Source organism: Elephas maximus, chromosome 6 (assembly GCF_024166365.1).
Source record: "Elephas maximus indicus isolate mEleMax1 chromosome 6, mEleMax1 primary haplotype, whole genome shotgun sequence".
In the NCBI taxonomy this organism is placed as follows: domain Eukaryota; kingdom Metazoa; phylum Chordata; class Mammalia; order Proboscidea; family Elephantidae; genus Elephas; species Elephas maximus.
This window is the reverse complement of record NC_064824.1, coordinates 67,305,655-67,326,433: the sequence shown is the minus strand read 5'-3', so window position 1 is coordinate 67,326,433 and position 20,779 is coordinate 67,305,655. Positions and strand designations below refer to the sequence as shown.

The 20,779-nt window shown below is 41.7% G+C and overlaps 1 protein-coding gene across 2 annotated transcripts in view; it reads left to right on the top strand.

Annotated features, from left to right (window-relative positions):
• Window positions 1-9,673, top strand: part of LRP2 (LDL receptor related protein 2) — a 178,220-nt gene extending 168,547 nt beyond the window's left edge. Inside the window, exons 73-79 of one of the 2 annotated variants that reach the window (XM_049887376.1) lie at window positions 475-542; window positions 731-848; window positions 1,789-1,918; window positions 3,417-3,518; window positions 5,015-5,122; window positions 7,889-7,960; window positions 8,131-9,673. In XM_049887376.1, coding sequence (XP_049743333.1) covers window positions 475-542; window positions 731-848; window positions 1,789-1,918; window positions 3,417-3,518; window positions 5,015-5,122; window positions 7,889-7,960; window positions 8,131-8,289 — 757 coding nt within the window. In that variant the 3' untranslated portion in view covers window positions 8,290-9,673. Of the gene's footprint in view, window positions 1-474; window positions 543-727; window positions 849-1,788; window positions 1,919-3,416; window positions 3,519-5,014; window positions 5,123-7,888; window positions 7,961-8,130 lie in introns of both variants that reach the window. The other variant, XM_049887375.1, reaches the window with a different exon arrangement.
• The last annotated feature ends 11,106 nt before the right edge of the window (window positions 9,674-20,779 follow it).

Genomic DNA, 20,779 nt, shown 5'->3' with positions numbered 1-20,779 from the left:
ATTTTTACCTTCTGAAGAAGGCTTTCGTAGGTTAGAGAAGAAACCGATAGATTTATTTGATGAGACTGACCCTTTGGGTGCCTCTATGACTAGGCACTGCTACTCCATTGAAAACCCACTACCACTGCTGTCGAGTCGATTCCGACTCATAGCGACCCTATAGGATGGAGTAGAACTGCCCCATAGAGTTTCCAAGGAGCACCTGGTGGATTCGAACTGCTGACCTATTGGTTAGCAGCCCTTAAGTGGTTGGCACTTAACCACTATGCCACCAGGGTTTCCACTCCATTGAAAGTGGAGCACTATTGTTTCTGCTTGTCATCTCTCAGCAGAATAAATAAAACTCACAGCAGGATACATTGTCCAACATGTAATTTACTCAGCCAAAGCTCTCTTGATCTCAGGATGTGCTTATAAATTGCAATTGAAGCCTAAGAGGGGATGGCTGGTGAGTGACTCTCCTTTTACTTTCAGGTGTCCTAGCGGCTACACTGGAAGCTACTGTGAATTAGGCTTTTCAAGAGGCGCTCCTCCAGGAACAAGTAAGTTTTAAGAGTAAGAGCAACCTAGAAATATTCCATGGCCCCTAAATTGAATGCTGTCATATATTCTGTTTAATCTGGTCATTACAAAGCATATGATTCTCGTCCCCAGCTTCTGCTTCTAATTCTGTTGGCCCGTTTCCTTCTTCACATGTTGCCATGCTCACTTCTTCCCTCTTTGGTAGCAGCAGTGGCAGCGCTGTTGGCAGTCATCTTTGTCATCATAATTGGAGCTTTGGCCATCGGAGGATTTTTCCACTATAGGAAAACCGGCTCCCTTTTACCTTCTCTGCCCAAGTTGCCAAGGTCAGTTTTATGACGTGGAATATTAATATTTAGAAGCCTGTGGGATGTGACCATGCTAATAATTTGGTTGATTTTAAGTTAAAAAAATGTAATACACCTGAAGATTGTAGAAATGACAAATGTTTTGTTACTTATATATTTACCACGAAAAAGGTACAATACACAGTTCACGTATTCTGTAGAAACAAAAAAAGTTGTGAGGGTTTACAGCAGTAATGTTAGATCACAACCTCTTAACTGACTGTTTCTCTGAAGCCTGAGTGGCAAGTCTCAAGGCCAAGTGGTTGTGCCTCCTGCTGGGCACTCAGGTTAGACTTGCTGTTGATGGAGTACACGGGAGGCTTGCTGATTGACCAGGCTTTACTTCTGTAAGTGCTCGACCTGCCCTCTGTTAGGTCTCAAGCATTCAGAAATGTGCTTTAATGCTTCCAGTTAGCTAACATCCCTGGGGAAACCTTGGAGGTATAGTGGTTAAGAGCTATGGCTGCTAACCAAAAGGTCAGCAGTTCAGATCTACCAGGTGCTCCTTGGAAACTCTATGGGGCAGTTCTAATCTGTCCTATGGGGTCACTATGACTGGACTGTGATGGGTTTGGGTTTTTTTTTTTTTGGAACATCCCTGGGTGGTGCAAATGCTTTGCTCTTGGCTACTAACCAAAAGCCTGGCAGTTCAAACCTACCCCGTGGCACTGGGGAAGAAAGACCTGGCAATCAGCTTCTGTAAAGATAACAGCCAAGAAAGCCCAATGGAGCTCAGTTCTACTCTGTCACCATGAGTTGGAATTGGCTTAACGGCAATGGGTTTTAAGGAAACTTAGTACAATGTTTGACATGTGTAAATTCAGAGTGGGAATTGGGCATTTCATTTAAGCAAGACTTACGGAGAAAATATGAAGAAAAGGTTGTTAAAAAATGTTCTGTTTTGATTACTTCCTTTCAGCTTAAGTAGTCTTGTCAAATCCTCTGAACATGGAAATGGGGTGACCTTCAGATCGGGGACAGATGTTACCATGGATATTGGAGTATCTGATTTTGAGCCCGAGTCTGCTATTGACAGATCAATGGTGATGGTGAGTGTGTTTTCAAAAACGATTATTTGAAGGTTAAGTCATATAATAAACACTTTTTATTAAGAATGAAATTAACCTAATGAATGAGGAAATACCGTATACCTCTCAGAAAAAAGGTCTGCCCTATATAGTTAAAGGCAGGAAACGTTAGATTTGTTGCAGAAATGTACTTAACGGCCTTAATAACAAAATTGAAAAAAAAAATTTTTTTTTTTTTTACTAGCTACAGTGCTGATCTGGAATCTTAAGCAGTCTTAGGGTTTTTTGCAGAGAGAGAGAGAAGGATGTTTTGCTTTTATTTGATGACATTTTGTATTTACAAAGGAAGGGATGAGGAAATATATTTTTCCTAGTATCTTGTATTTTTTTCACCAATGTATAAGTGGTGGAAAAAAACATTGATTTTGGAATCAGTAATAGGTTCAAATTCCAGCTCTGCCACCTCCTTGTTAGGTGCCGTCTAATTGGTTCCGACTCATAGCAGCCCTATGTACAACAGAACGAGACACCGCCCAGTCCTGTGCTACCCTCACAACCATTGCTGTGTTTGAGCCCATTGTTGCGGACATTGTGTCAGTTCATCTCGTTGAGGGTCTTCCTGTTTTTCGCTGACCCTCTACCCCATCAAGCAGGATGCTCTTCTCCAGGGACTGGTCCCTCCTGATAACATGTCCAAAGTATGTGAGATGAAGTCTGGCCATCCTTGCTTCCAAGGAACGCTCTGGCTATACTTCTTCCAAGACAGACTTGTTTGTTCTTCTGGCAGTCCATGGTATTTTCAATATTCTTCGCCAACACCAGTATTCAAAGGAATCAGCTCTTTCATCTTCCTTCTTCATTATCCAGCTTTTGCATGCATATGAGGCGATTGAAAACACCACTGCTGTTTCCATGGGTATTGATATACATACTTTGGCACCTTCTGCATATGTAGTATTAGGCATGGAACTTGATCTCTCTCTCACTGCCCCCATCTGTAAGATGAGTACAATAATACCTTATGTGAGAACCAAATGAGACAGCTTATGAGGAGACAAGTACAGGCCTGGCACAGAGAGGGCTGTCTATAATCAGTATTGGGAAATCATTTTTGGTATTCTGTCTTTTCCCCAAATCTTTACTTTATTCTTTGTCTGAAAATATATTGCCCATTTCTTCTCTTCCCCTCTCCTCCTTCTTGCTCTTCTTCCACCAGCCACCCTTTTCTCTGTTGTCCAGGCTGTTCAGACCAAATCTTCAAGTGACTTATTTGTATTAAGGGATTGGAGAGAATTCTGATGTAGGAAGAATGTTTCAGTTTTCTTGAGTGTGTTAGTGAATTTATGTTATTCTATATGGAGGACTTGTGTTTCTGCTAACTTTTGGCCCATTTTCTAAGACATCATATTTTGGTTAGATTTGGTATAGCGCATGCCTCCAAGAGTGAGGAAAGCACCTTCTTCTCTGTGTGAACGAGACCAGCGTGGTGTGATAACTCTTTTTTTTTTTCCCCCATCAGAGCGAACACTTTGCTATGGATATTGGGAAGCAACCCATAATATTTGAAAACCCAATGTACTCATCTAGAGACAATGCTGTCAATGTGGTTCAGCCAACCCAGGTAAGAAACCACAGTCCTTTCTTTCAGTTATTGCTGTTGCTGGATTTCATTCTATTGAGCAATGACCTCTTAGAATTCTCCTAACCTTCCCTCCAGATGGAAGGAAGCACAGAGGTCCATTTCTCAGCTTCATCATCTGCAAGGACAAGACCGACCCACAAACATAACACCTGAAAACAACTAGAATCCTGTTTTGTTGCACAGTTGTTGAGGGTTCTGAGTGGCATCTGAGCAAAACGTATAAGTCCATTAGAACGCTTGGCAAACACAGTGCCTGACATATCCTGAGCTCTCGATAAATGATTGTTGGGCCATTGTGCAGGGATTTTTGGGACTGGATACACTCTCTGGGTTATTATTGGTATCATAAGGGTGTGGTTTGAGTCAAGTCAAAGGGTGGTTGCCCTCATTATGTTTGCTTTCCCATACTTCTCTAAAGAGCGCAGATGTCTCCACAGCTGATAGGTGGATACCTAAATTTCCTTTGGGGTAGCCCTGTTACTCAGTCATCAGTGAGAAGAGCTGGGAGATGAGATAGGCATATGGATGGAGGGAAAGAATTTTTCATTAGCTCTGGATCGGTTGGCCCAACACCACTTCCAGTGCCCGTCAGCTGCCAACCTCTACCTCCTTTGTTGAAATAACTGACCTTAGTGCCTTAGCCTTTCATTGTTAACACCTAAACGTCACAGGATGTCACAGGATATGGTACATTTTAATACAAGATAGAAATGTTTATTTTATAAACAGGTTTTCTAAGGTCAGAAATATTTGGATCGTGAAAGCATTTTGCCTGGTCCTTTGATATCCAGATAGCAAAACTATAATGGCTTGAAATAAAATGTGGCCAGGTATATAAACACATATCCAAATTTGAGAAGTAATGAATGTAAAAATATGGGAACGGGGTGACTTTCTACCTTATGGTTTATTGTTTCACGGTAATTTGGTCTAAAGGGGGGACCTTGGAATCACATGAATGTTGCAGAAAATATTTTGGGGTATATTAATTTCACTTTGCCTTTTTCAAAAATTCAACGTATTTTAAGCAGTCCTCTGAAGTTATTCATTTATTCCAAATATCCAAGGATGTGATTCTCAACTCACCAGTGAATTCGGGGAATTATTCACGCCATCTTTCTAGGATTTGGCTGCCAACATAGAACCGGTGTATCTTTTACCCAAAAACACAATTAACAGTGAGAATAAGTGGTAATAGAGAACACAACAGAAATTGTTATTAACAAGTGACAGTGTGTAGTTGCCTCCCAGGATTAAGGCATGAGATGACTTAGTGATTGGTGTTCCTGATTTTGGGGAGGTAGAAGTGAGTGGTGTTCAGTCCTGGGGTGCCAGGTACCATAAAAAATGGTACCTGACCATGTCTGTGGGAGAACATTGTGGTAAACAAGAACCAGTGAGTTGAGAGGCAACTTTACATCATTGGTATACTGAATTCCTTCAAAACTGAATAGAGATTTCCAATATGTTCACAGGGGACTGAATCTGCAAGTGGGGTTAGCAAGAATTATGAAAGTTCCATAAACCCATCTGAGATAGCTCCAGAGACAAAGGAGACTTCCCCAGGTGACAATGGAACTCAGGTAACAGTGGCTGACTACTGAAATCATGTGGGATTTGGGAAGAACTTTGCAAAGAACTTTGGTATTAAACTTAGGCAAACTAGGGGGAAACCCTGACAGGCTCACAGATCCCAAAGTGTGTAGACAATTAATAAAAATAATTTTTAAGAATATTGAATTGAAAAGCTTTACACCAAGTAAATCTTCACTCAAAGATTGAGTTTGGAATAATGTTCGTTGTATGTTGAAGACCACGTAGGGAAGGGGTATAGATTTTGGGATCCAGCTTCTGCAAACCAGGGACATTTGGTTTGAGAGAATGACTTAGTATGAATAGAGAGTCCACTGTGTCAAGGATACATATAAAAGACCCTACCCTGTGTGATGTAATTTCATATTTATTCCCTTATTAATGTTATTTTGTCCATTGGTCTACTGCTGTTACCTATATTGACCACTAGATGGCACTAACATATCTTTACCATCCATCTCTCCATCTATTCATCACCCAGCCATTCATCCAATCGTTCAATCAATGCCAGACACCGTGTTTAATTCTGGAGATTAAAAAAAAAAAAAAAAAAACGACAAACAGCAGATGAAGTAGTAATCTATCTTCAGGGAGAAATCCAGTAAATTAATTTGATATAAAACCCTATCAATGGATAATGTATCGCCAATTTTAATGGATACATGTTCACCTATCGGATATCTAGATGTTTTATTCTGGGCAGATCATTTCACCTCTGGGCACTGGAGTCCTTAAAAGTGTTTCCCACCGGTGGCACTATTGGCATATTTGGTGGGGTGGTTCTTTGTGGTATAAAACTATCCTGTGCATTTCAGGATATTTTAGTATTCCTGGCCCCTGTCCACTAAATCTCAATAGTGTCCTCCCCAATTCATTGTGACCCCAGAAGTTACCTCCCCCCTCCCCAACACATACACACTCCCAGGTTCTGAAGTGTGTATGTCAGCTCTAAGATTCTGTGACTCCTTCTCTGCAGTCATATAAAGCAACAAAGGTCTAAGGGTAGCTGGAAATTATGTCCTTTTATCCAGCCCTTCTTTCTCAAATTCTATAATCTATTCATGTTTACAAAGTTAACTTAGAAGTCATACTGGATTTATGACTTTGAAGCACCTCAGACATTGGTTCTGTTCTGCTTATTTGGATCAAAATAAAAGTGAGCCAACATGATGCTAATGAGAAGAGCTTGTAACAAAGTTCTCTTTGCTCACCTTTTCCTATTTCTTCACCATTTCTTTGTCTTCTTTCACACACACACACTCCCACACCCACAAATGTCTTAACAAACCAAACCAAACCCAACCCACTGCCATTGAGTCATTCCAACTCATGACAACCTATAGGACGGAGTAGAACTGCCCCATAGGGTTTCTAAGGAGCGCCTGGTGGCTTTAAACTGTCGACCTTTTGGTTAGCAGCAGTAGCTCTTAACCACTACGCCACTAGGGTTTCCCACAAATGTCTTAGAAAAGAATTTTCACTTTCATATTTCTCAAGGGACTGAACTTTTTCCTTAAGCCACATTTAAAGAAGTGTTTCCCATAATGGATTTTTGAAGATTAACTTTCAAAGATTAACTTTGGTACCAAAATGTTTAAATATTGTATATTTGGTTTCCCAAATCTGACTCATCCCCAAGGGCTGCCAGATTTATTTTGTATTTTCAACATATTCTCTTGATACATTTCAAGTCTAGTGATCTTCTTTACTAGACAAAGAGGTAGTCTTCAGCCTGAGCAGGAAGGGTAATATTGTGGGATGCTGTAACCTCTAATCTGTAAATTAGTTACCGGAAATAAACTGAAGAAGACTCTCAAAACGAGAGCCGACCTGTGCCAAGTGCAGTCCCTTTCTTTCTCATCTCCATCTCTGCAGTACATCAGTGATTCCTCTTTCTTAATCAACGGAGACACCCAAGGGTTGTCCCCCAGGAATTTTCCTGCATCCATTGCCTTCTGGGCACTGAGATCACAACCAGTGTGGCTTAAAGGCAGCAGGGGCACTTGGTGAAGATCACGCTAGGTTAACATTCACGTTCCAAGGAGTCTCAAGAATTTATCATTCATCTATTAATATGCATAAAAACTCAAAGACCATGAACTCCCACGAGTCCATTCTATTATTTTCTAAAGGTTGGAAAAAAATGAAAGTTACCACACTATTTTTCTTCTTAGTAACTGCTTAACTGCAAGTAGCCCGTTCATACTAAAGCAGTGACTTTTGAGGGTTTTGACCTTCCAGAGATAAGGGCTCTGACCCAAATGTCATTTTTCCCTTTCTTTTTTTTGTACAGAGAGGGTGCTAATTCATGTGGGTTAAAGTGAATGGCTGCTTTACTTCTAGCCCTCTTGAGTTGACCCAGGATCAAGACGTTGGTTTAGGAAACAAGAATTACAGTTTGCCTTTTTCCTTTAATTTTTTGGAAGCCCCTGGAGAAATCTCTTACCTGTGTCTATTTTCTTTGGAGTAGCTAGGGCGATCTACTTGTCAAAGCCTCTAGATACTATTGGCACAGACTGTAAACTATAAAGTTCAAATGAAAAAAGTACTTTGAAATTATTAGATGAAAAGAGTCCAGAAGTTTCAGTTACTGTTCCGGGACCATAGAAAGTATTGAATAATTTCCCACACTGGCCAAACACATGGTCCCAAATTGATGTGTCCTTCAGTGAGAAGAAATTTAAAAACCTAGGCAGAGGGAAAAGAAACCTACCCCCAAATTCCATTATTATTATTTTTTCCTCCTTTTCACTTAGGCAACAAAATGGAATTTCTTCAAAAGAAAACTGAAACAAAGCACCAACTTTGAAAATCCAATCTATGCAGAGGTAATTTCTTAAAATTTTTCTTAGCACTAGCATTCTTTCTTAGAAATAACTCATTGAGCTAAGTTGGACACATACTCAGATTATTCTGTGCAAACTGTTTCCAGTGTTGGGGAGATATTTGGCTGATTTGTGTTTTATTGTGGTCTAGATATATTTTTTTTTTTTTTTAGATGGAGACAGAGCAGGACAGAGCTACTGAGGCCCCGCCCCCGTCACCTACTCTCCCTGCTGAAATCTCTCCAAGAAGTGACCCAACTGCAGCCAATACTGCGACAGAAGACACTTTTAAAGACACTGCTAACCTTGTTAGAGAGGACTCTGAAGTATAGCTATGCCGACTAGTTAGGGAGTAATTAGAAACACACTTTTGCACATATATTTTTTACAAACAGATGAAAAAAAGTTAACATTCAGTACTTTATTAAAAAAATGCATATGTATATATTTTTTCCTTTTTGCCTTATAGTTGGAAGGGTCTGGAAACTATGCCTTGTGTTCTTTTTTTTTACTTATGCCATCTCATTTTTCCAAATAATTGTCACGATGTACTATATGTATATCTTTGCACTGAAGCTGTCTGAAAGTAATGCTATAAATATATTGTACATTTGTAAATCTTGGAAAGATTATAACGTCTTTGAAATTTGCTAATAAAAGTATCTGCTGAATTGGTCGGTGATCATTATAGTAAGTGAATCAGTGAGAGAAATAATTGACTTGGGGCCTTTAGTCATTTCTAAAGAAGAGGTGCCGCTCATATTTTAGATGGAATTATCCAGGAAATGAATCCAGGTCTCCCTTTTGGATCTGCCTTTATACATCAGCAGTTAATTTACCTTCAATATTACACGTCAACGCAATCAATAGCTGTACCGGATGAGGGCACTGCATGTTGGATCGACATCTGAATTTGACTGTAGACACCTCAGAGAATCTAGAAAGTAGAAAATGCAATTCAATTTAGCTCTTCTGCATGTTTGTGTTGTCTAACTAGAACGCTCTGTTATATACGTGTTATCTTACTACCTTCCAAGTCAACATTTCTATTTGTAGTGTCTGTGAGAAAATTCCATGTTATTAAGTACAAGTGTCACGGAGTGAGTTTGTATTTAATTGAATGAACTCCTTCACTTGATGGACCATAGCCTGGCACCTCAGGTGCTCACGTACCCTAGTAACTGGAGCTCAGTCACCAAATTACTAAACCCAAATCTGTCTCTTCATGAAGTAAGGTGCAAAACAAATATCAGTTAAGCAAAATCTAAACTAGGTTTTTGTTCCTGCGTGTGAAAATATCATTATAATTACTATTTATTTCCTAAGTTGAACATGAATAGAAAGGGAAACTGTTATTGAGCCTTTTTTAGGTCTTTTGGCTAAATCTATACATTTATATCAGAATGTACTGTACAGTCTAGCTCTTCTTTTGAGTAGTAGTATAGTCTCTACAACAGAAAATCTGGGAAGCATGGCAGGAATATACAATTTACATAGTAAGTAGCATTCCTGGTTGTCTGTGCTAATATTGCACATTTGTTAAACAATGAATGAATGGACTCATGGAAGAATGAATGGAACACGTACTACTGATTATTTTATTTCTGAGTTCTCAATATTTGTTGCTCATATTTTGAGGGCTTTTGTAATTAGTTTGAAATGTTCTTTGATTAGAAAAACAACTGGAAATGATGCTGCTGAAAATTTTCTAATAAATGTGTATTTTATCAGACCCCTGTGTGCTTCTTAAACTCTGATGGTGAATCGGTTATATTTTGCTATATATAGAGAGCGAGCTTGGGCCTTTGCGTACTTTCAGCCATACCGTGGATGTATTTTGTGCCACTTCTTCCTGGAAGTGAATTCAGAGCAGTTTGTTTGAAAGTCAACAAATGTCTATGTAGGATTTGTTTGAATCCATGGTATTCTGGAATAAGTGGTAGGAAACAAATAGGTCTCTAGAAACTATGAGATGTCATTGAGTCCCGCTTAGCTGACAATATGGCCAGTCATTGAATGGTTATGGTGATCAGAGAGGAAAGACACATTCCTGTTCTTCTGATAACTAGTATTCCCTTAATAATAGTTACTTGTCGAGAAGACAAATTTCCAACCAATTACTTTCAGCACAGAGGCTGGGCCATCCTCCTGCTGGTAACCTCTCTGAGGCTTGCCCGCTTGCTACTGTAAAATAAGGAGGTTGGTTGTTAGAGACAAATGTGAAAATGTTTGTAAAGAGTGTAGCACAATGCCTGGCACGAAGCAAGCCCTCAGTCAGTAGTAATCATGGTTCTTATCATTTATTGAGAGGAGAGGGAAGAGGCATCCATATAGTTTTAAAGGCTCCTCAGGTGATTGGAATGTGCAGCCAGACCTATCACCAAGGACCTAAAAAGTCTGTTCCTCTTTATTATTGTTACTTTTAACGGACAGAGTGGATAGGATTTTATCTGGGCCTTTGAAAAGGTGCACATGCCTTGTCTGTGATGAGGCGGGGGTGGAGATGATAAAATGTTTGCCCTCATTTTATTGTTATTTGAGGGTGATGGGGAAAGCAGTGAATACCTTTAGGCATGAAAGATGGCAAAACCAAAACTAAGGAAGGTAAAGTGCATATTTAGGTCATGCCTGTTCTAGATTGTTTTTGTCTCATCAACAGTTCTTGTTCCAACAAGCTGGGGCAGTTTGACTTGTGCAGGGACTTGTGACGAGCACCTTTGCTGACTAAAGTCCAAGTTGACATAAGAATTTTTTCTCCATTCTTTCCCATGGTTCCAGCCCCAGCTACAGGGGAAATTCTTCAGTAATATTTCTATTTGTTAGTTTCACTTAGTCTGATTCTGGCTGTAATTTTGTTGGGAGGTCTTTCAGGGGCCAGGGGAATAAAAGACGCTAGAAAACGGTTGCCCACATGTAGAGATAGTACCTAGGCTTTGGGTGCAAAGGGCCTTAGACTACAGTCACATTGGCAAGTGGCCTTCCTCATTGAGAAGGTGAAGCTCTGTCTAACTGGCCATGTGACCTTGAGAAAGCCATTTTAACTCCCTGGGGATCAGTAGCTTTACCTGGAAAATGAAGGAGTTGGACAAGGTCACCTCAGCTGCCCTCTAACTTCAAAGTGCTGTGGTTCAATGATTTATCTCCACTCCAACCTTCACATGGAATTTAGTTCATTTAAAACTCACTGCAGCTATTTTAGTAAGTTCTAAGCTTGTTAATAGCAACTTCAAAGAAGTCAGATTCATCATAATTTTTATCCTCAAAAGCTGTCTGTCTCTAGGTGAGCTATCAGAAGCATTTTAGCAAATGCTTTTTGTGAAATATCAGAGAGCCAGTTTCAGGTATGAAAGCTATCATGCAGGGGTCTTCTTTGCAGGAGACCCCTGCAAGCATCCTTTATAGATCCAAGGCTCCAGGGGACTTTCATGGGGCCCTGGGCCCGTACTGAGTTTCCTAAGGCACAGGATGGGGCCTATCAGAGGGTGAGGCTGGCTGGAGGCACAGGCAGCCCCCTGTGATGACAAATGGTGCCCTGCGGACTTTGATGGGATGGGAGGCCATAAGTGATCTCTGGACTGAAGAAATCAAATGAATTAATCATGGTTTGCCATTCTTTGGAAATGAAACCTGAATTTTTAATCATCAATCTGGTATCTGGGGGCTTTTTTTTTAAGATGGCCTTGGAAAATGTCCAAGGCATTATATCGCACGGAAAGATGGCAGAAAACAAACCACAGCCCCACCCAGCAGGAAGGGCCTTAATCAGCTGTGATGTACATGTGAGTTACTTTTCAGAATGGGTCAAGGCTGTGGTGTTAGAATGGAAAGCCACCATGTTAATGATACCCCCCCCCCAAAAAAAAACCACCCAGTGCCGTCGAGTAGATTCCGACTCATAGCGACCCTATAGGACAGAGTAGAACTGCCCCACAGGGTTTCCAAGGAGCGCCTGGCAGATTCGAGCTGCCAACCCTTTGGTTAGCAGCCGTAGCACTTAACCACTACGCCACCAGGGTTTCCATGTTAATAATAACTTAAGCAAATGGCCCCAATCTCTGGTTTACAAGTCAGCTTTGGTATCTTGGAAAGTGAACTTATGTTGGAACTCACAGATATGAGTTGGAATCCTGACTCTTCCTAACTGGCTGACCTTGGACAAGCTGTTGAACTTCCCTGAGCTTCAGTTTCTTATCTCAAAAATAGAGATAATAGACTCCATAGGGCACTCATAAGGGTAATATTTACTCACTCATCCAACAAAATGAACATCTACTAGGTAACAGGAAACAGTATCAAGAAGTAATAGCTAAGATTTACTGAGCACTTTATGTGGAGTATCTCATTTAACCCTCCTGAAGCCTTGTAAGGGAGGTATTGTTACTATCACCATTTTTAGGAAAATTGAGAAGATGTTTTATAAATTATAAAGCACAACACTGCATGTATTGGCACAAAATCATGACCAAGGAACAATTTGCCTTTGTCCACTTTAATTCTAGCAGATTGTAAGGGAACTATACTGTCTAGCAGCAATAATAGTACTGCCAAATATTTACTGACAGTTTCCTATGTGCCAGATATTCTTCAAACACTTTCCAAGTATTATCTCATTTAAATTCTCCCAACAACCTATTAGATTGTTATTTTCATCCCCATTTTACAGATGAGAACACCAAGGCAAAAGAGAGTAAGTATCCTGCAAAAGGTCTTACAGCTATTAAATGTTGGATTCAGGACCCTAACTCAGACACCATTATGCTACAGAGTCCTAAGATACTTGGCTTGGGAAGTAGCCTACCTTAAGCCCATCCAGACCAATCTCCTCCAATCTGTTCCACAACAGCTTCCTAGCCTTTAAACCTTCCCTAACTTCTACTGGAAAACCTGCTGTGTAGTGGTTAAGTGCCACAGCTCCTAACCAAAATGTTGGCATTTCAGATCCACCAGGTGCTCCTTGGAAACTCTGTGGGGCAGTTCTACTCTGTCCTATAGCATTGCTAGTTGCTATGAGTTAGAATCAACTCGACAGCAACAGGTTGGCTGGTTTTTTTGGTTAATATCTATCAAAACTTCCTGTCCAAGTGACTTGCACCTATTGTTGTTGTTATGCGCTGTCGAGTCAATTTTTGGCTTATAGTGACCCCCATCACAGAGTAAAACTGCCCCATAGGATTTCCTAGGCTGTTTTTTTTTTTTTTTTTTTAATCTTTAGGCAAGCAGATTGCCAGGTCTTTTTCCTGTAGAACAGCTGGAGGATTTGAACCATCAACCTTCTGGCTAGAAGTTGAGCTCTTAACCATTCTGCCACCAGGGCTCCTACCTATGGAGGGCAGACAAATCAGCTCTGCTCCTAGTGCAGTATTATCCTGCCTTTCAGTTTAACAGGGATGCAATTTAACAAGGGTCCTGCTTGATTTATTCTATGGAGATAGACAAATGTGCCAGGACAGGCTGAATATCAGTGGTGCACCTCCTGCTGTGCTGACCACGTTCTGGGAAACAAAGAGGCAGGAAAATGTGAAAAACAAACAAACAAAAGGTATTTCTTATCTCTGCCTCAAAATGAATGATAGCTCAGACAGTTAACCATATCCTAATTTTTATTTGCAATTTCCTGGGTGTCTCTTTCTTTAGTCAAGTGGGATGTGTGCCCCTTTTCCACACTCTCACGGATATTCTATGCTTACCTTTACTCTATAGTCTTGCCAAGCATTATAATTGTCCTTTTATTTGTCTCAGGCTCTATCCACAGCCTCTAATATTGAACCTGGCACTTAATAAAGCCAAAACCAAACCCACTGCCATCGAGTCATTCTGACCCATAGTGACCCTACAGGACAGAGTAGAACGGCCCAGTGGGGGCCAAGGAGTGGCTGGCAGATTCAAACTGCCCACCTTTTGGTTAGTAGCTGAACGCTTAATAGGAGCTGGATAATTGTTAGTTAAATAAATAAACAAACAAGTGAATGAATGACTGAATAAACAAGTGAAAGAAAAGTTAAAAAGGCTAAGGCAAAAAAGAAATCCACTGAATCCCAAGCTTCCATGAATGATCCTCTGGATCATATCCTATTTCACGGGTTGGTTAGGTCACAAACATTTACCATTTCAGAGGAGTTAATGCATGTTCATTATAAAATACCATTTAAATTTATATCCTGACTTTTTTCTTCTAGGCTCCTGGAAATTTTAAAGGCTTTTAATTGAATTAAAAAAAAATTTTTTTTTTTTTTTGAATAGAATGGTCAAATTTTACTTAAAAGACATCTGAGGGGTTAATCTCATGGTAGTCCAAAACGGTGGCTAGTGAGAGGAAATGGGCCATTACTAAGAGCTCACCAGGGTGTAGATAAGAGGTTCCACCCCTCCTGTGTCATTTAGTTCCTAAAACTTAAGAATGCTCCTCTGCAGAACACAGCCGGAAACCATTCATAAAACCATGCTAGGTTTCAGGTCCTCTAAGAACAAGCTCGACAGGAATCCAGGCCTTAAAATAGCTACTGAGCAGTTACCATATGCCACACTCTGCCCTCAGGGCTCTGCACGAGAATCTCATGTAGACCCTGCAACAAACTGAGAGAGCTACTGCTATTAAAAAAAAAATCCTCATTTTATGGAGGAGGAAACTGAGGCACAGCCCCTTTGGATGTCTCTGCTTGCATAGGGTGGGCTTCTTTAATTCACTGACTGCATGTCTCACATTGCATTGCGGGGTGGGGATTATTTTCCTAATTTTATTTATTTTTTTAAATAAAACATACTAATTGTTCAGATTCCAGTTAATAGTCGTTTGTCTTAGGCTGGGTTCTCTAGAGAAGCAAAACCAGTGAGGTATGTACATATACAGAGATTTATATCAAGGAAATGGCTCATGCAGTTGTAGAGACTGGGAAATCTCAAATCTGTGTATCAGGCTGGAGGCCTCCCCTGACTCACATAGCTTCAGGGGCTGGCAAACCCAAGATTGGCAGGTCAGATAACAGGCCTCTGGCTCACAGGCTGTGGAGGCTGACAGATCCCAAGATTAGCAGGTCAGATGGCAAGCCACTGGCTCACAGGCTGACGAATTCCAAGATCAACAGCTGCTAGTTCAAGTCCCAAGAACCAGAGATCAGATGAACAGGAGCCGGCTACAGGATCCAGAGTGAGCAAAAGCCAGCCAGCTTTGCCAGAAAGTCCACCTATATTGGATGCAGGCCACACCCCCAAGGAAACTCGTTTTCAGCTGAGTGGCTGCTCATAACAGATCTCATCATGGAGGTGATTACATCACTTCATAGCTGCTGAACTACATCATGACAACCAAACCACTGAGAATCACGGTCCAGCCAAGTTGACATACAACCTTAATGACCACACCATCTATTATCCTAAATGTTTAATTTCAAGACTGAGTTATCTATACAATGACTCACCCTTTACAATTACTCTTTCTTGAAGCTTCAGGGGGCTTGAGAAAACCTCTAATTAGGACCATGGAGGTTGTAGTTAGACTGTCCCCACTCATAGCCCTCATTCTTTCTGCCTGCTCTCTTCCCCCCACTCCCTCAGCATGGGGGAAATGTGTGGTCGCTTGAGAGTCCATGAGTTCAGGTGATAAGTCAGGGAATAGAAGCGGAAAAAGCAGGAATAGCTTGGGCGCATTGAATCCAGTTTTTTGACCCCTTCTGTGGTGGGGGCCTGCCTTGGGGGCAGCGTGATGAATGTGTCATCAAAAGCCTGGCTTTCTGTAGTTTCATTACTTATCAGCTGTCTTGGTAATCTAGTGCTGTTAGAAATATCACAAGGATGGCTTTAACAAAGAGAAATTTATTCTCTCACAGTCTAGTAGGCTAGAAGTACAGATTCAGGGCATCAACTCCAGAGGAAGGGTTTCTCTCTCTGTCGGCTCTGGAGGAAGCTCCTTGTTATCAGTCTTTTCCTAGTTGAGGAGCTTCTCCGCACCAGAACCCCAGATCCAAAGGGCGCGCTCTGCTCCTAGTGCTGCTTTCTTTGTAGTATGAGGTCGCCGTGTCTCTCTGCTCGCTTCTCTCTTTTATATCTGAAAACAGATTGGCTTAAGACACTACCTAATTTTGTAGAGCTTATCAATATAACTGCTGCTAATCCAGTTTATTACATCATAGTGATAGATTTTACAACACATAGGGAAATCACATCAGATGATAAAATGATAGATAATCATACAGTACCAGAAATCATGACCTAGTCAAGTTGACAGATATTTTGGGGGAACATGACACTAGCCATGACACTAGTAATGCACCCCAAGAACATGGCTAGTGTCATGTTCTTGGGGTGCATTATTTAATCTCTAGGCACCACAGCTTTTTACTGAGTGAAATGGGGATAAATATTGGCCTCCTAGGTTGTTATGAAAACTAGTCAGATAATGGACTAGAATGTAAGTGCCATGGAGATGGAGAGTTTTGTTTCCTTCGTGCTATACCCCTAGTGCCTACACTGTTGTTCCTGGTGCTTAAATATTTGCTGAATAAATGATGATGGTAAAGCATTTAGCACAAGGCCTGTAACACAGCCAAACAAACAAAACAAACAAAAAAAAACAAACCCAGTGCTTTTGAGTCCATTTTGACTCATAGTGACCTTATAGGACAGGGTAGAACTGCCCCATGGAGTTTCCAAGGAGCGCCTGGTGGATTCGAACAGCTGACTCCTTGGTTAGCAGACGTAGCTCTTAACCACTACGCCACCAAGGTAACGTAGCCAGTGCTCATTAAACCATAACCAGTATCAGTTTCCACCACACGACTGCTACTCATGGTGACCCCATGTGTATCAGAGTTGAACTATGTTCCACAGGGTTTTCAAATGACTGATCTCTCAGAAGTAGCTCAACAGGCCTCTCTTCTGAGGTGCCTCTGGGTGGACTCGAATCTCCAACCTTTCGGTTATCAGTTGAGTTTTTTAACCTTTCTCCCCCACCCAGTGACTTCATAAACCAAAAAAACCCCATTGTGGTCAAGTCGATTCAACTCATAGTGACCCTATAGGACAGAGTAGAACTGCCCTATAGGGCTTCCAAGCAGTGGCTGGTGGATTTGAACTGCTGACCTTTTGGTTAGCAGCCAAATGCTTAACCGCCATGCCACCAGGGACTTCATAACCAATGTTATTCTTTAAGAAGTGCTTTCCTGAAATGGATAGTGGTGATGATTACACAACAGGGGAATGTCATTAATGCTGCTGAATTTCACGTCTAAAAATGGTTGAAATGCAAATATTTTGTTACATATATTTCACCACAAAAAAAAAAAAAGGAAAGAGAGAGAGATGCTTCCCTGTATCTTGCTTCTTACACCATCTGAACATCTACCAAAATTTCTTACAAACACTCAAGGGAGGTTCAAACAGAGGAGACAGCAGATCTATGCAGAGGGACTGTGGAAGAGGGGCAGCAGGTAGAGCCTTAAGGTTGGTACCTGGAGCATCCTGATAGGCAGGCCAGGCCTGGGTGTGGTGCAAGGACATCAGTGGCCCTGGGGTTTGAGGAGAGGCCGTTAGGTGCTGGAGAAGGGATGTGCGGCAGAGGAGGGCAGGAAGCCAAAGACACGCTTGATTTGTTTTAGGAACTTTCCCAGGACCAGCCCTGCACCCAGGAAAGGACGACATTCTCTTTTTCTTTATTCTCCTCCCTCCTGATTGTATCACCTTCTGTTGCCAAATCACAGAACTGAGCCTCGTACTGTTAGTTCTACAGCTGAGCCACATACTGGATTCAATGAGCTCTTGTCAGCTGAAGAGGGACGTGGACCACCAGTCAACACATTGTTTCTATGAGAAAATTCACACTAAATCCCAAGCAGATGATTAATGGCATAGGTTTCAGAAAGGAACCCATTCTGTGCTCTGTCCTGGAATTCAGACAAGTCAGAGCTTGTCCTGGGGCGTAGGCAATGGGGAGTTCCATTTGCATAATAAAGAGTCTGTAGGTGCCCTTGCACCCCCAGAAAGAATGAAGGTGGACACTCTGGAGCTGACTGACAGACCCAGGGCAGAAAATCCTTGAATAAATTGAATATCCATTGCTGTCGAGTAGATTCCGACTCATGGCAACCCCATGTGTTACAAAGTAGAACTGCTCTATAGGGTTTTCTTGGCTATAATAGTTATGGAAGCAGATTACCAAGTCTTTCTCCCATGGCACCCTGTGTGGGTTTGAACCATCAACCTTTAGGTTAGTAGTCAATCACGAACTGCTTGTGCCACCCAGGGTCTTCCTGAAAAATTGAAGTGGGTATAAACTGGAGGCTAAGGATATTTCAGCTCCTTAATGTTCCAGAAAATGCTCTCGTAGGGGAAGAACTCGACTTGAGGAGACAGTGTAGAGGCACCAGCTGGTCGGGAGCTAGCTGAGTTTCAGCAGCGAGGACCATCTTGGGAGTGGCCATCAGATTCTCTCCTAGTCAGGCTCCTACAGCTCCTGGGGAAGGAAGCATTTTAAGCCAGAAGACAAAGCCAGGGAAAGACATGCAACACAGGGGATGAGACACTAGATAACCTTTTAAAGTTGAGGATTTACCCTATGGATTTCAGCTTGGGGTCTCCTTCTACCTTGCCTTTAATAAGGAAGAAAGAGGAAGAATGCAAGGAGTTAGCAAGATGGGTACAAACGTTAGTGGACCAGACAGGTTATATGGTATACAGTAATTGTTTCCAGTTAGCCCCTTGCCTCTCCCTGGTACTTACAGGAAATTGATTTGACAAATTTTCACCCAAAGGGCAGCCAAATCGCTTCCCTCTGCCTCCTTCCCCTCCCCCTGTCTGTAATAAGAATGCTGGGACTTGTTGACCAAGAATTAGAAAAAAAAGCAGTTCAACATTGGGGGCTGACCAAATGCAGGAAGCGTCCAACATGCTACCTGAAGGTTATGTTTCTCTAGCACAACCCAGTTGCATTCACATGTTATAAAATATTAAATTATTCTCAAAAAATTATAGCAGTATATCCCTAATAATAAAAGCAGAGGAGAAAAATTAAACATAGGAAAATTCAAGGGTAAAAGGGTAATTCCAAAACCTAACCTTAATGAGTAGTCTCAACCTCACCCAAAACCTTGTGCCCACTTCATTTTAGGAGAGTTGCCAAAAACAAAAAACAGCTGTGTGTCCACTGTCCAGGGGTGCATCTGAGGCATTGAAATGACTCTACTGATCTGCCAGAGGCGGCCATGGAGAGAGAAGCACAGCACAGGAGTGCAGCTGCTCCATAAGGAGGTAACTGTGGCCTGGGGGGCTGGGAGAAAGACGTCTTGCTTCTCTGCGGTTGTTCTGATTCTCTGTGTTCCTGGGAAGGTCATTTGTGGCCCCTGGGTCTCACTTTTCCATCTAAAAAGAAATGCAACTCCTAGCATCTGTCCACATGTCAGTATGGAAGATAAAATTAGATAAGAAATGTTAAAAAGTATTGAGATCTCAGAAGAAGGTTTCTGTGTAGTGGCACAGGCGGGGCTCATGGAAGCAGCAAGCAGCACAAGTGGCTTTTGTTTCATACCAAAGACAAGGTCAGTTATCAAGAAAAGAGAATTAGGAGCTAGAAGCCGTAGAATGTTGTTGGATGGGGGGGGGGGGTGCGGGTTAGGTAGGGGCAGAGTGATAATCTACCAGCTAGCAGAGGTGGAATTTAGGAGAGTTTCTTTTTTATCCATGTTAGTATGGCAGCGTCATTCCACTGGACAGTAAGGCTTCTTCTTCCTGGCTCTGCTCTATCAGATAAAATATATGGTCTTTGCCCTGTCTCCACCCCTATATCTTGCTACTCTATCCTTGCAGCAAAACTTGAGATCCATGCTCGCCGAGAATACCAAAGCAATGTTCATGAACTTGGATTCCTCTCAAAGAACCAAAAACCAAACCCATTGCCATTGAGTGGATTTTGACTCATAGTGACCCAATGGGACAGAGTGAAACTGCCTCATAGGGTTTCCAAGGCTGTAAATCTTTACAAAAGCAGAGCGCCACATCTTTCTTCCACACAGCGGTTGGAGGAACCCACCACCAACCTTTTGGTTAGCAGCTGAGTGCTTTAACCATCAAGGCTCATTTCCTCTCAAAGGGTGCCAGGAATTTTGAAAATGAGTATAATTCGTCTTCTAAAGACTGAACAAGTGTTTCTGTTTCTTCGTCATTCAGCTGTTTGTTTAGGTTTGGCTTGACTGTTGATTCAGGCTTTACTTGAACTTGTCCCTCCCCTTTTGTGCCCAGGGTGGATTTATAATCAAGCTGTCATTAACGTCTGCTCTGTGCCTGCCACTGCCTGGGAAAGGTTCACCACTCCCATTTGTGTCTCAGAAAAGTTGTGGATAATGATGCAACATTCTTACTTATAATTATGTTTAGCCAGCAAATTCCCCAAACTCATTGTCACATCTTGTTATAGAGACTTGCTTGCCTCTGAGGTGCCTCCCTTCAGGCCTATCTCCAGGGAGCAGGCAGACAAAGGAAGGAGTATGGAAGCCAAAGGGATTATGCAGGCCAGAGTGACAGGATGCAGGGACTCTAAGCAAATGATAAGCACAATTACTGGCATGGCAAGTTTACAGACATCACCCCACTAAGCCTTCCCATGATTTCCCTGAATCCACGATGGGGGCTTTGTAGCAAACTTTCACCTTTTATGCATTCTGGCGGCTGTGAAAATAGAGCAACTGAGATTGATTGACAGAGCTGAGTAGTGCCTATTTAGTGCAAAGCATTTGTCAAAGAGGGGAGTGGAAATGTCTTTAGCACTTAATGGTTCCGTCTCCTAGTTGAGACCCTAGCCATCTTTTTCTCTGGTCTCAAAAGTGCTTTTGGCTCCAG